Source organism: Eleutherodactylus coqui, chromosome 1 (genome assembly GCF_035609145.1).
Source record: "Eleutherodactylus coqui strain aEleCoq1 chromosome 1, aEleCoq1.hap1, whole genome shotgun sequence".
Classification (NCBI taxonomy): Eukaryota; Metazoa; Chordata; class Amphibia; order Anura; family Eleutherodactylidae; genus Eleutherodactylus; species Eleutherodactylus coqui.
The window spans coordinates 214539365-214555495 of NC_089837.1; the positions used below are offsets into that span (position 1 = coordinate 214539365).

Below are 16131 nucleotides of genomic sequence, written 5' to 3' on the forward strand. Positions count from 1 at the left end.
TCATGCTATGTCTTATTTTCAGGGTATGTCTTATTTTCAGGGAAACAGGGTATAATTTTACTTTTATAATTCAAAGGATTTTATTGGACTTTTCAAAGTCCTCTATAGAAAAACTGTGTATCGACCTTACATTCTGTATGCCAGTGTATACTAATTATACAGAGTTAAAATCGAGTACAACTAGTTTGCCATTGGAGTGAAATTAAAGTTAAAAAGACCGTAAACAAAGAAGTTATGACCAGTTATTAACACATTTTCCTTTAAGAGAGTGATGCTATGGTCTGGAGCCTCTTGGTCTGGTTATAACCTGGTTAAAGCACTTTTTTCTCCCCTGCCCTCCTGCACACAGGACCTCCGACACATCCAATACATCTTTTGGAATCGTGTCACCCCCAGGCATCCTGTTGTCCTATCCAGCCGAACTGACGAAGGGGTTCTTCCCCGAAACGCGTATTCTATTGCTGGTTTTTAATTTGTGAAAAAATAATAAAAAAGAAGTGCTTTCACCATCACACATTGGACTTTGATCTACATCTTCTAGTAGCTTAGAGGGTTGTGCCTCCATACCAGTTCTTTTCACATCCTTTTTCGCTATACCCTTAGAAGGCTCTGCTGACATCACGTGGCTGTAAGGCACTTACTATGGCCTATAGTGGTAATGTACAGTACGCTACAGTTTCTAGCTTTCTCTTTCGCTAACTGAATTGGCAGCAGTTAATCTTCCTAATAGCTTCCCATATGAATGTGAAGTGCTCATGCGAGGTTATGCTTTATGGTTCACTGCTGATCTTACCAACTCTGCTTGCTTTCTTTTAGATATACAGAGGAGGTTGTACCCCGGCACCCGTGCCTGAAACTTATTAGTAACTGCGAACAGATGCTTTCCAGCCACACGTCTCGCCGCTTGATAACAATGGAAAAGGTGAAGGAGTTTGAGGTGAGGGGGCACGAGCCGGGCAGGGGACATAGTTTCACATTTTGTTTCGGAATGTAATTTGTTTAAACAGGTGAGAACAAGTTTTAATATTAATAGTACTTGGCAGCAAGTGTTCACTTTTCATTTTCTGTTCCTTCTTGAGTTTTTGAATATATGCAGCATCATTTACTTCTGATCAGTCAGTCTGATCCCAACCAGCCTAGGAAATTTGGCCTGCCTGTATTACCTCCTAATGTATCATTAGATTGAGAATTCAATACAAATACTAAGTTTGAGATTCTTGTCATGCTAAATGCTTGCTTATAGTTCTTATGCCAGTATGAGGACAACGTATAGTGTCAATATGTACAGTTACATTCTTTGTCCGCATGTTTTATCATTTCTTTATTGCTGCACAGCTCTTCAAGTGCACATTTTTCAGTAGAGGGTAGATTGGAATAAATCATAGACTTTTTTGGTTAAATTTTCATCAAATCCTTGATGACTAGGCATGTAAAAATGTCAATTTAGCTAAATTGAGCAATTGATGGAGCAGTTCTAGATTTTGGTTAGTGAAGTTAGTGAATGGATACGTACTTGTCTCAACCTCTCTTTCATTTTCATCAAGCAAAGATAGCAAATTCCCCAAGGCGTCCCGACCCCTTGGAGATCCACTGCCCCCCTGCCATATGATACATATATAGAACCAGTTTATGGGTAAACAGTCATATATTCTTAGCCCAATTAAAATGAGAGGAAGCTGAAGTAGGAGTGACGGAAAGCCTGCGTTGTAGGACACGTAGTTGTGCTTCAGTGAGGGTGTATAGGGATATATATGACTTGAAATTCATCATCATTAGTGATATATGATGACGACTCAATTATTTCAAATTGCAGCCTTGGGCATTTCTGTCCCATAGTTGCATTGTTGGAGGCCCTAAAAAAATTTGCACCCTAAGAGGGAGAGATGTATTAATAGTTGCATCTTCACATTCCTCGGGCAACCGCACAGTTAAGTCCACAATAGGTAGACATGCCACATGTAATGCTAGTTTAGAAACGGCAGCGCACTACCAAGGTCCACGACCCTCTCTTAGTAGGGAGCGAGAAACCTACTAAGAGAGGGTCGTGGACCTTGCTAGTTCCCTGCAATTTTAAGAAAATTTTCAAATAATAAAAAAAATAATTTTAATTGATGTCTACACTGTAAAAGGTCATAACTAGAAAATGTAGACTTTACTGCCTCCCTGAAGCTAGTGAAGTTTAGAAATGGGTTGAGGCAAATAAGGGGATCTTTGACGATGTTGAAGCTTCCTGTTTGCTTGACCTCTATTATTTGAATAGACCATCTCTGTTTCTGACTCTGTAATATCAGTACATCTATTTTGCTGTTGGTAATGGTTATTCTTGTTTGGCTAAATCAGACTTTGTTTAACATTTATGACAGCAAAGACCTTCCCTGACTTCTTGTAATCCAGCTGTTAATAGAGACAGGCATCACTTAACAACAGAAAGAGAACAGCAAGTTAGGAGAGAGGGAGACCCCCTAGTAGCCTGCACCTGAGACTGTTTTTCAGTATGAAAATGTAAATTTAGGTAAACAAAGTAAACTCGGTCTTGATAGATATCACATTGACTATTATATTCCAAAGTTTCCCAAAGTTTGCTCTGTGTCCGCTAGTGATTGTTAGTGGTTTCAGTCATGTGATCTGCATTACTATGCCGACCACAGGTCCTGCGTGCTTATTTCCTCAGTATAGGCTTTCCAGACACCGCTACAGGGGTGAGTAGAGCCGGCACCAATGGCAGATTATAATTGGTGCGACTCTAAGGGGGCCCACGGCCGTCCCAATTGCCCCTATTGTAATCTGCACTGCTAAACCTCTCCCTACATCTGAATAGCATAGCGGCAAAGGGGGACCCTAATATTACTGCAATAAGGGACCCTATTACTACTGGAGCTGCAATGGAGGACCCTATCAATATTGGGGTGGCAATAGGGGACCCTATTACTACTCAGGCAACAATGTGGGCCGCTATCACAACTGTGGCTGCAATGGGGGAGCCTATTACTGCTGGGGCCGCAATAGGGGTCATAATTACTACTGGGGCCAATATATAGGGGTCACTATTACTACTGGGGCCACTATAGGGGGACACTATTACTACTGAGGACAATATAGAGGACGCTATTACTACTGGGGCCAATATAGGGGACACTACTACTACTGGGACTGCAATATGGGTCACTATTACTACTGGAGCCAATATAGGGGACACTATTACTAGTGAAAAATGGAGGGTCTGCTCAACGTGTGCTGATGAAAAAATGTAGTTCATATGTATGCAAAAACACGTGAAGGTGTACAGACAGCTTAAAAACATCGCAAATAAACAACCAGTTTAATAAAATTTTATGTAAGCTATGCATTTAAGCTAAAAATAGCCTTTATCCAAGCTCATGGAACAGCAAACAAAGAGGGTTTAAAAAGCATCTAAAATGCTAGCATGATACAAATGTCACTTCCTTCCTCCAAATTAGCAAGAGGAACGCCTTGCAGCTGACATCAGAGCGACACACAGTTTGATTGAACTTGCAGATCATACGTCAGGCTGCAGTGTAATCCTCAGCATTGACAAAGCTCTCTCTTCCTGGTAACTGGGCTTTGAATACCCCGCCTCCAGCAAGCGGATGCTGTGATTGGCTGAGCCACGGCGCTTGTGATCTAATCAGAGCCAGGGCTCAGTGAGCCAATCACAGCTATTCAGTGACGTCATTCACTTAATGGTTGTGAATGATCGAGCACCGGCTCTGATTGGTTGAGCCACGGCACTTGTGATCCAATCACTGCACTCGCTTGCTGGAGGCGGGGTATTCAAAGCCCCTTTACCAGGAAGAGAGTGCTCTGCCAATGCTGAGGATTACACTGCAGCCTGCCACAGCGCTGGACATCAAAGCGAGGGACCCAAACGCTACTGGCTTAGTGAGTATGAAACACTCGCCAAAAATAAGACAGTGTGCCTCCTTTGGGGCAAAAAGTAATATAAGACAGTGTCTTACTTTTGGAGAAACAAGGTTGTTACATTTCCTTTATTAAAAGGCAGGTTATACATAAATCAAGTAGCTAATGATAAATAAGTCCATAAAAGAAGAATACGCATATAAATAAATGCTTAAAGAATAAATCTCCACAAAGATCCTGAACTTAAAATACCTTTCTGGATACTAAAGATCACATCTCGGCATTAGAAAAGATGGGATTTCTCAGAGATAGATCTCAAGTCTTTGGTATCTTTTCACTTAGGAGATAAGCAGCGTCATATGTCTCTGCCAGCCACTTATTTCCTGTCCCTGTTGAAATAAAAGTAAACCCTCTACTTTTAATGCCAGGCTCAGAGGGTCATAATTTGCTGCGTGCCACCTGTGGTGACATTGTGTACTTGCTGCGTACCGCCAATTGCCATGCACTATCTTGGTGCGTAAGTGCATTGAATACACACCAAGATGGAACATGCTGCTATTTTTCTTGTGCAGGTTTTTTTGCGCAATTCGTATGAGCTGCCACATGGCTGCCTATGGGAGATTGGTACAGCACATTTTGTGCGTGGAATACGCTACACCAAACCAGTCGTGTGACCCAGCATTATACTTGTTCCATAATTGTTTTCACCAATCTCTTTGGGGCTTGTATGGCTTGTTTTTGCTGTCAACAAATCCATCCCTAGTATCTTGGTTGAGCTCCTTTAACCCCTTGAGAGGCGGGTTTCCTACCACCCTGTTGTGCCCACCAGGGCAGGTTTTTTAAAATGGTCTAATCATTGAATTTCAACTAATTTTGCAGTTGCGTCTCAAGAGCCATAACTTTTTCATTTTTTTAAACAGGGGGGAGGAAAAAAGAAATGGGGAAAAAAGAAAAAAAGGGGCCATGTCATTAAGGGGTTAAATAATGTATTAACTTCCTTCTCTGGGTCATTACGACGCATGGATACCACATGTGTGATTGTATTTTTGATTTTTTTACAAAGTAAAGGGAGACAAGTGTTTTTTATAATTTTTTAAATAATTTTTTTTACTTTTTATTTTTTTATTTTATTTTTTTGTCCCTTTAGGGGACTTCCACAGGGACCCATCAGGACCCCCTGATCACATTCCGGGGGTCCGATGGTGACAGCCCTTTACATGCTGCAGTCACATAGACTGTCACATGTAAAGGGTTAACACAGCAGAGATCGGAGGTTTTCTCTGATCTCTGCTGTAAGAGCAGGTACCTAGCTGTCCTCTTACAGCCAAGCACCAAGCTCTCCCTGCCACAGAGACCATTGGCTTGCTTCTGACAAGCCGATGGTCTCTATGGCAACCTGTAAACAAAGCAGGAGATTGCCGGCATGTCGGCAATATCTTCTGCTGGTTTTTCAAAGCCCCTTGCTGTGTTCTCTGTGGGTCTGTGGAGGCAGAGCACACTGTCACAGCTTGTGGCATTGTGCTCTGCAGCTCCCATAGTGATACATAGCCCGGAAATCTTCCGGGCTATGTCGCTATAAGCAGTGGAGCTCGTCCCGGAAAATCTCCGGGCGTGCCACTCAAGGGGTTAATTGAGTGGGAGAATTATTTTTTTTCGTACATCACATTATTGTACAGATTTGGTGTAAAGATTATACTTCCCAAAATGCAAATCACTCAAGCAAGTTCTCTTCAGACAATAAGCCAACATGATTTGCTGTGCGAGTTCAGCTTTGCAGAATTCTGATTGCAGCTCTTGGGCTGCAATATGATTTGTAACTCGATAACAGATAAGTAATGGGTCTTGCCATCACCTCATAGGACCATTAAAGTGTATACAAATTTGGAAATTTAGATAAAATAAGCTTATTAAATATTTTTGCTCTGACCAGCACCTGCTCGGTACTACAGGTTGCTTAATTTCACCTTTGCACATTTAGTTATTAAACTAAGCCATGAGATGGCTTCTTGAGAGATCCAATTATGAGCTGCTGACAAGTGGAGATGGAAGTGATATGATGTTGGCTGGGCAATGCACCAACATGGAATTTGTTCTACTTTATCTCTGAAATTGCTCTGTTCTTAACCTGTTCACTATGTAAGGAGTTTACCTTCTGTATTTTACATTTTACCACTTGTGAGGTACAGAGTATTAAGGCAGCAGAAATGCTGTCCTAAGCTCTCGCTCACGACCTGAAGGTTGCGGATTCAATTTCCACTTGGTTCAGGTAGCCGGCTCAAGGTTGACTCAGCCTTCCATCCTTCAGAGGTCGGTAAAATGAGCACCCAGCTTGCTGGGGGGTTAGAGATGACCCGGAAAGGCAATGGCAAACCATCCCCAAAAGCAGTCTGCTAAGGGGAGTTACCCTAGGAGTCGGTCATGACTTGGTGCTTACACTCGGGAACTTTACCTTTTCCTAATTGTCAAAACTTCACAGCTTGAGGGGACCCACTGCAAAGTCACCCAACATTAGAGATGAGCGAACGTACTCGGATAAGCACTACTCGTCCGAGTAATGTGCTTTATCCGAGTACCGCTGTACTCGTCCTGAAAGATTCGGGACGCGCTGCGGAGCGGGGAGCTGCAGGGGAGAGCGGGGGGGAACGGAGGGGAGATCTTTCTCTCCTTCTCTCCCGCCCGCTCTGCCCCGCTCCCCGCTGCGACTCACCTGTCAGCAGAGGAGCGCCCCGAATCTTTCAGGACGAGTACAGCGGTACTCGGATAAAGCACATTACTCGGACGAGTAGTGCTTATCCGAGTACGTTCGCTCATCTCTACCCAACATCTATGATGTGCACAACAAGCAGCCTGTAATGGGGATAAAACAAGATCAGTAATGATAAACCATCCCAGCATTACCATAAGAAATTTTACTGATAGCAACAGTGTTGACTCTGGCACAAAAACAAAAATGGCCAATTTTTTTCACCTCTTTAACCCCTTACAGAACACACACATCCTCGAAGGCTGTTGAATGAAATATGATGCGTTTACAAGCAATTGATAAAATTTATTGAGAAAGAAGAAATCTAGTTGACCTGCACAGAGGGTCCCGTTTGTTTCAACCTAACATCAGTTGAGTAGCGGCCAAATAGCGGATATTAATATATCTGATTGGCGTATTCTACAGAGGGGTTTACCCGGTGTTGTAGAATTTTCTTCACCCCCGATTATGGCCTATAGACGAAGAAGTAATTTGAGAGACAAAATGGTCAGATACGGGGAGTAAACGGGTAACAAGCCACACATCTCTTTGTCCTCCTAGATCAGCTAATTTTCTCTGCTTGAATTTATAAATTGTGGTGATATACTGCAATGTAATAGTTTAGGCACCCATACAGTGGTATAGAGATTTTTATTAAAGAAAGATGCACCTGTTGATCATGGTATGTTATCTATGCAATTTTATGCTCATGCAGCTTGTGATATGTGGGGCAGCTGACTGTAGAGATTAGAGAGGGGATAGACAAGCATAAGAGCACCATAAGAAAGAACTTAATTGATGTACCAGTAGCCAAAACCTTTAAACAAATCAATTAAGGTTGATGGATTCAGTGTGACCATTAAGGAGAGGAGGCGATCAAGACAAGTAGTCAAGCAATTGAGGTGCCTAGAGGCTTGAATATTGAATTTAACATTATCAATATATGAGATGTGCTGTATTTTTTCTCTTCTGTTTAATGGTAGCTGATTACACATGCACAGGGTTTTAACCCAATATGCATTGGCAATTGGTATTTTATGATGTGGAGGTGTGTTTTCTTTGCGGAGTTTCCTCTGGTGTGGGCTGCATGGTTGGAGGATCCAAAGCCATTGAGTGGAAGATTGCAGTCATCTGACAGAGATCTTTGAAAAGAGGCGGGGTCTGCCATTACGTTCAATTTATGAACTGTGCTACCCTGTCATATGTGCCTTAGTACACCAGGTTTGGATCTGTGCCAACCCTGACTATAGTGGTTGCCAGTGTTGTATTGGTACTGAGAGTACAAAAGAGGCATGAGCTCCTTTGCTGACTGGCTGACACCACGCACACTTTTGTGTTCAAGTGGTTGATACTACACACGTGTGATATACTGAATATGAGTAGATATGGACTCTAAAGTAGCTTGCAGATGCGAATGTAGGTGAACTCTTGCATTGATTGATGGTAGAGATGAGCGAGCACCAAATTGCTCAGGTGCTCGTTGCTCGAGTCGAGCTTTTTAAATGCTCGAGAGCTCATTTAGAGTAACGAACCCCATTGAAGTCAATGGAAGACTCAAGCATTTTTCAAGGTGACCCATGCTCCGCCTATGGGAGGTTGTGTGAAACACCTGAAAACATCAGAAAGTGATGGAAACACCACAGAAATGGATAGGGAACAGCAGGGGCACCATGCATGGATGCATCTGAGGCTCCCAAGTCGCACTATTAAGCCAAATTGTGGGCAAGAGCCTGGTGGTCACCTCCCTAATAATTTAGTTGGGACAGACCATAACCAGCAAAGCACACGCGCTGGCACATCTTAGCTAAGCACCACACTCAGTGCAACAAAGGCCAATCACCGCCTGCGGGTGATACCACTGCCTCTTCTCCTGTTACATGCTGTAATTGCTGTGCAATCGCCCCGAGGACGCAGGCACGAGTCTGTGTCCACAGCATACTCAAATTTTTCGCAGCGCAGCGTTCAGCTGCCCTCATGCCACACAGTCGCTTGATAGCCACACCACCCTCATGTCTATTTATAAGTGCGTATTGGATGAGGAGGAACAGGAGACACACACTGCAGAGAGTTGGCAGGGCCTGGCAGCAACCCTCTTTGAAATTGTGGGCGATAGGACTGTTAGGTTCCAATAATTCCAATCCCATGCCAGTACTTTTAACCATCTGCACCATTCAACAACCCATTCTACAACCAAAGATTTTTGTAGCCAGAGTTCAGGTGAACCCCTGAAACATTTGTGTACCAAGAGTATAGGCGAACCCCTGAAAAATTGGTGTACCAAAAGTATAGGCGAACCCCTGAAACAATTGCTTTACCAAGAGTATAAGCGAACACCTTAAAAATTTGAGTACCAAGAGTATAGGCGAACCCCTGAAAAATGCTCTACCAAGTGTATAGGCGAACCCCTGAAAATCTGGTTTACTAAGAGTATAGGTGAACCCCTGAAAAATTTGTTTACCCAGAGTGCAGGTGTAACCAAAACCCAGAAATTAATTTTTTAAATACAGCTCGTATTTGCTAACAGAGCCTGGAGGCAGCCCTCCGAAAAAAATTAGTTTTTGCAGAGCCTTTTGGCCCTCTGAAGAATTGGCTGTTCAGCGTGCTCACATGCTGGTTTAGGAAGAGGAGGAGGAAGATCAGAGGATAGACCAAGCTACTTCTCCTCTTTTTTGGGGGTGATAGAGGGTGCATGGTTCTCCTTTTCCAGCTTAAAGAATCTTTATGTTCCGCTGCTTTCCACTGGTGGAGAAGAGAAGTCAGTGGAAATCCAGGCTTTCTTCATCTTAATAAGTGTAAACCTGTCGGCTCTGTCTGTTGACAGGTGAGTACGCTTATCCGTGATAATCCCCCCAGCAGCACTAGATGCCCTCTCTGATAACACGCTAGCAGCAGGGCAGGCCAGCACCTCCAAGGTATACAGCTCAAGTTCATGCCACGTGTCCAGCTTGACACTCAATAATTGTATGGAGCAGAGGGATCACGGAGGACATTGGTACGGTCAGCTATGTACTCCCTCACCATCTTTTTACATTGTTCCCTCCTACTCCGCCTAGACTGGGGAGTGGTGACACAGTCTGGCTGGGGTACCATAAAACTGGCAAAGGCCTTGGAGTGTGTTCCCCTGCCTGCGCTGGACATGCTGCCTGTTCCCCGCGTCTCCCCTGCTAGTTGGCCCACTGAACTACGTCCTCTACAGCTAGCATTGTCAGATGGGAACTTTAGTATCAGCTTTTCCATCAGGGCCTCTTGTACAAAACGGGCAATAATTTCCAGGAGCTTGAACTTTATAAAATAAACCTTCATGCTTTATTAGATAACGTGCTCAAAACATCATGGTTGTTAGGTGCTTATGGAGTACTCGTTTTGATCTTAACTAAGATCTTGATCACCTTAAGATCTTAGTTAAGATCGAAATGCGTACTCCATGAGCACCTAACAACCATGATGTTTTGAGCACGTTATCTAATAAAGCATGAAGGTTTCTTTTATAAAGTCCAAGCTCCTGGAAATTATTGCACATCTTGTACAAGAGGCCGAGTGGATCGAGCGGCAGTGAACTAAGAAGCACTTTCATGAGGAGCTATTCTCACATTGAAATAGGGAGAAGGAAGCATTACCTGGCGTGGAGGTGAGCGCTCTTGCATTATACATTGCTATCCTTGTGGTATTCCATCACTCTCATACTCCTTTCCTCTTTGGTAATGAGAGTGGAAAGGTTCTCCTTATACCATGGGTCGAGAAGGGTGAACACCCAGTAATCCATGTTGGCCAGAATGCATCTAATGCGAGGGTTACGGTAGAGGCACCTTAAAATGAAGTCAGCCATGTGTGCCAGAGTCCCAGTGCGCAACACATCGCTGTCCTCACTAGGAGGATGACTGTCTCCTCCTTCTCCTCCTCCTCTTCAGCCCATACACGCTGAACAGATGTGAAGTAGCATGGGTATCCTCTGAAGTGTGGGCAGCAGTCTCTTCCCTCTCCTCCTCCAGTATGCACTAAGAAACAGACGTGAGGGTCGTCCGGCTATCAAGCGACGTATTGTCATCCCACATCTCCTGTTCTATCCGCAGAGCGTAGGCCTTAATGCTAAGCAGTGACCTTCTCAGCAGGCAAAGCAGCGGGATGGTTACACTAATAATGGCCGCATCACCCCTCAGTATTTGTGTAGACTCCTCAAAGTTTCCTAAGACCTTACAGATGTCAGACATCTATGCTCACTCCTCTGTGAAGAACTGCGAAGGCTGACTACCAAACGGACGGCCATGTTGCAGCTGGTATTCAAGAATGGCTGCTCGTAAACCCTGGCCAACATGTGCAACGTCAAATTCCAGTGCGTGGGCACATGTCACAACAGTCGGTGCACTGGCAGCTGGAAGCGATGTTGCAGTGTTCTGAGGGTGGCAGCATCTGTGGTGGACTTCCTGAAATGTGCACACATGACGCACCTTGCTGAGCAGCTCAGACAAATTGGGGTAGTTTTTAAGAATGCGCTGAACCACCAGATTGAACACGTGGGCCAGGCATGGCACGTGTGTTAGTCTGCCAAGCTGCAGAGCCGTCACCAGGTTATGCCCATTGTCACACACCACCATGCCTGGTTGGAGGTTCAGCGGCGAAAGCCACAGATTGGTCTGCTCCGTCAAACCCTGTAACAGCTCTTGGCGGGTGTGCGTCTTGTCATCTAAGCTCAGGAGTTTCAGCATGGCCTGCTAACGCTTCCACACGGCAGTGCTGCGGCGCCTCGAGCTACCGACTGAAGGCGACGTGCTCACACATGGTAATTGAGAGGTGGGGGAGGAGGAGGGGGGGATTGGAGGAGGTGGCATAATAAGCCGGAGAAACCATGGCTGAGGTAGGACTTGCAATCCTCAGTGTGGGTAGCACGTGAGCGGACCCAGGGTCAGACTCTGTCCCAGCCTCCACCAGGTTAACGCAATGTGCCGTCAGGGAGATGTAGTGTCCCTGCCCGCCAGCACTTTTCTACGTGTCGGTGGTTAAATGGACCTTCCCAGTAACCTCATTGGTGAGGGCATGATTTATATTCCGTGACACGTGCTGGTGTAGGACGGGACAGCGCAGCGAAAATATTGTGGTGCCTGCGCATGCTGGTGGTGGTCAGGCTGATAGTGGTGGCTCCCCTGCTGATCTTAGTGCAGCACAGGTGGCACACCAGTGTTCGTCGGTCGTCTGCGCTCTCAATAAAAAAACCTCCAGACCTTCGAACACCTAGCCCTCTGCACAGAGGCTTGCCGCGAGGAGGTGCTGTGGGGAACAGTTGGGGGATTATTTGCTGTAGCCCTGCTTTTCCCTCTGGCCACCCCACTGCCTCTTCCAACCTGTTCTGCTGCTACACTTGCCTCCCCCTCTGAAGCCCTGTCTTCAGTAGGCTTAGCCAACCCAGGTGCGGTCAGTCACCTCATCATCCACCAGCTCTTCCTCTGAATCCTCAGTCTGCTCCTCCCTCAGACTTACTGCCCTAACAACAACCTCACTGACAGACAACTGTGTCTCATCATCATCATCCACAAATAGCTCTTGAGACACTACTTGGAAGTCCCCAGCCTCATCACCCTGAGTCTGTGAAAGGTCCAAATTTTGGGCATCTCAGGTGGCTGATGAACCTTTTTTTTCCGACTCAGCGCAGGGACCCGAGAACAGTTCCTGGGAGTATGTCTGTTCTTATTCTCCTTTTCCTGGAGTGACCGGGCTGGGAGGAAGGAGGAGCAACCAGAGGATTCAGAGGTACAGTCCCTTGGCTAGCATGAGTGGACTGCGTGGAAGACTAGGTGTTGGATAAATTACTGGACACGTTATCCGCTATCCACGTCATCACCTGATCACACTGGTGTGCTTTTTAATAATGGTCTACCACGCGGACCTGCAAAATGTGAGATGAAGCTAGGGAGCGTAGATATGTGGCACTCTACTAATCCCTCAGTAGCAGGCACAGTTTCACCCCGCCCAGGACCTCGGCCTCTGCCCACGCCCTTATTCGGATGCCCTCGACCCTTACTTAGTCTTCATCATGTTGGATAATGCACTTGGACAAAATGCTACACAAAATGCGAGTTATCTTGCGTACGCTTATAGGCCAAAATAAACAGTGTATACTGTTGTTAGCGTGGATCGACAGGACCCACACACGGGTATATAGTGTACGCTTTGAACCCCAAAACAAAAAATGTAAACAGTGTATACTGTTAGATAGCGTGGATTGACAGGACTCGCCTATAGGTATATAGTGTACACCTTGAACCCCAAAATATACACAATAAACGGTGTAGACTGTTGTTAGATAGCGTAGATTGACAGCACCCAGACACGGGTATATACCGTACGCTTTTAGCAGGCCCCCCAAAAATTTCAAGAGTGTTTACTGTTATACTGTTGTTAGATAGCGTAGATTGATAGCACACAGAAACTGGTGTATACTGTACGCTTTCAGCAGGCAAAAAACTAAGAAAATGAAAAATGATAGTTTTGTTACTTCCTATCTACTCTCTGTACACCACTAGCAGTACACTGCATAAAACCGGTAACAGTATGCAGTATACAGCCGGGATGCTTGAGAATACTTGGTGCGCACTACTGCTCCCAGCCAGCCAAACTGCTGATGCACACAATGAGAGTAGTTGTCCTAGAAAGGACTGTTTGGTTCTTGGATCATGAATCCCTGCCTAACCGCCACCCTGTACCCTACACTATCACTTTCCCTATAGCAGCAGCTCTATCCCTCAGCTCATGCAGCATGCATGTGAGGCGAGCCTCAGGTGACCAGAGTTTTAATATTTGGCGGTCACCTGATCAGCCCAACTAGTCACTGCTATAGATGTGCACAGGACTCGCACGTCACAGCAGGAAGTGGTAAAGCCTTCCCTGCATATTTATTGGCTTAAAAATGGCGCTAAACATGTGGGGAGGGGAGATTAAATTTTCTCGAGCACTGTGTGGTGCTCGCTTGAGTAACGAGCACCTTCCAGCATGCTCGTTCATCTCTAATTGGTGGATGTTGCACACACCTCTGCGCTTGATTGGTGGATTTCACACATGCGTGCGTTTTACTGAAGACTGAGTTGCCATGGCACTTAAGTGACTCACAATTGCGTACACCAATGCGCATGTGCCATACACGACGCTCTAAATGATGGACTTGGCTATGAGGAAACTTTTTTTAGATACATTTTTGATGACATGACTAGCAGTCCTCCCACAAGATTACGCAATGCTGCTTTACATTGGTGGATAGAAATGTCTGTTAAATGTCATGTTTTTGTGATGAGGCTTGCTCTGTTAATTTTTAATTAATTATAATTAATTGCATGGGGGACAGGCTCATGGAGAGTAGGTACACACATATATATATAGCTGAATATTGTGGCTACTTGCTTGAAAAAGGCTCATGTGAGCCAAAACGTTGCACTTTATAGGCTGTTTTGGGCACTCAGAAGAATATTTGGACATGCTGACATCTGCCTGCTTTTGGAGTATTATGTGATGCTGGCTGGATGATCTGCTGCATTCCAGTGTTGAAGTCTATCCATTGGTGCCGTTTCCAGTCTGGGATTCCAACATCTACGATGTAAGCAACATCTTAGCCTGTATTAGGGATGAAACAAGGGCAGGAATGATAAACCGCCCCAGCATTAACATAAGAAATTTTGATCAATAGTGTTGATTCTGGCAGAAAATTTGCCAGTGTTCTCCTCCTCTTTACCCCCTACAGAGCACGAATTTTGCTCTAATATTCAGTGTTGGCATTTGTTTTTATTGTTTCGTTATTTTCTTATTGGCTGTTCAGCTGAACAACTCTTTGTGGTTTTACGTGTTTGTACAACCCTACCTGACTGTAGCTCAAATACAAATGAATTGCCGCACTTTGGCAGGCCGACAAGCGGGTGCTTCTAATTCAAAGACCAGATGGGTTGCAGATACTTTGCACATTGACAACAGGACTTTACATTGCATTGTGCTCTAGGGTACTTGGAGCCATGAATGACTTCTTCTATTTCATCATGAATATCTGCTGTTGCACTAGGATGAAGTTCTTTTTGGAGCATTTCAGCACTGGATTTCCCCTCTGTAGAGAGGTCATATTCTTTTGGAAACTCTCAACCCACCACAGCAAGGAACTGTTTTTCTGTTCTTGGAACACATATGGTTTTAAAGTTAAGCCTGATCAGTTTGCATGTGTCCATATTATACACATATTCCCTTGGTTGTTAGTACCCACCAAAAGAGGGTATTAGTGTAGTATGTCTCCACAGGAAGTATGTGTTGGCCGGGCTCACCAACAGTTCACACCCTAAAAGCTCTCGATTGGTAGAGACATACTACACTAGTAACTTTCAGTACTAGTAGATAGCTCCCAGCCCTCCTCCTTATCCCAACCCGTGCCGGAGTGTCAGCCCTCCCTTCTGGCACCGCTCCGGAGGAGTGTCTAGGAGCTTTATGCCTGTAGTCATGTTGGAGCTGGGAGCCGCCTGCTAATACTGGTCGGTACTAATTTAGTAAGTCTCCATCAATCGGAAGCTTTTGCCAGCTTGAAGCGTTACCTGTAGGTGAGCCTGGCCAACCCATACTTCCGGTGGAGACAATACTCCCAACGAAGGATACTGGTGAGCTGGCAAAATGTTCATGAGCTCCCAAGGTTCATTGATATGAGTCGGGAGCAAAGGTTGGCCCATCTGATCCGATTCTACCAAACAGGAGAGCTACTGAAGCACAAATTAGTAGCTTTGATAGACAGGTGTTTTTCAGTTTGCAAAGTATGGTGCTCTGCGGTTGCAGACCAGTTAGACAGGGGTCGGCCTGGGCTTTCTATCACTAAAAGTGCTTGCAATGGACATGTGAGCATGCAAACTGGACTGTTGCAATGGAAGCTAGCCTGCTGTAGTGAATTCCGCTTTGTTTTAACTTTGTGTGTGGCCAAGTGAGTGTGTGTCACTTACCTGGGGAAGAGATGAAAACAAGGTTCACTATCGGAAAAAGACAAGCCAGCAGAGGCAGTGTGGTGCAATGAAACCTTCATTCCTGACATTCTGGTGGAAGTTACTTTGACACCTACTACCTACCTGAAAGTTGTTGGAGACCAGGTAACCTTTTTATGGGAACGGTACTCGATAATGCAAGCGGACTCTTTCAGAAGTGGTTGGAGGAACATGACAGAGTTCAGGGTGTCCTTGGATTTCAATTCTTTTAAATCTGTCTCATCGAGTATCCATGGCAGTGCTAGTAAAAAAAACTCCACCTTTTAAGAATCATGATTCATGTGAAGGCTTGTTTTTTGTAGCATGAGTTTTAGTTTTAACCCATTAACGACCGCCGATTCGCCTTTTGACGGCCTGTATCGGTGGCCTATGTATGAAGAGAGATCACGGGGCGACCTCTCTTCATACAGAGTGGGTGTTGCCTGCGGGCAATCGCTGCAATCGGTCGCACATCCGATTGCAGCTATTAAGCCTTTAAGTTCCCCGAACGATGTTCGGGGGTCCTGTATGGCGGCTCCGCGT

The 16131-nt window shown here is 45.0% G+C and overlaps 1 protein-coding gene across 3 annotated transcripts in view; it reads left to right on the forward strand.

Moving 5' to 3' along the window:
- Window positions 1-16131, forward strand: part of TRMT11 (tRNA methyltransferase 11 homolog) — a 56481-nt gene that overhangs the window by 36584 nt on the left and 3766 nt on the right. For all 3 annotated transcript variants that reach the window (XM_066605518.1, XM_066605520.1, XM_066605519.1), the window contains one exon: window positions 817-937. In XM_066605518.1, the coding sequence (XP_066461615.1) occupies window positions 817-937 (121 nt within the window). The remainder of the gene's footprint in view (window positions 1-816; window positions 938-16131) is intronic.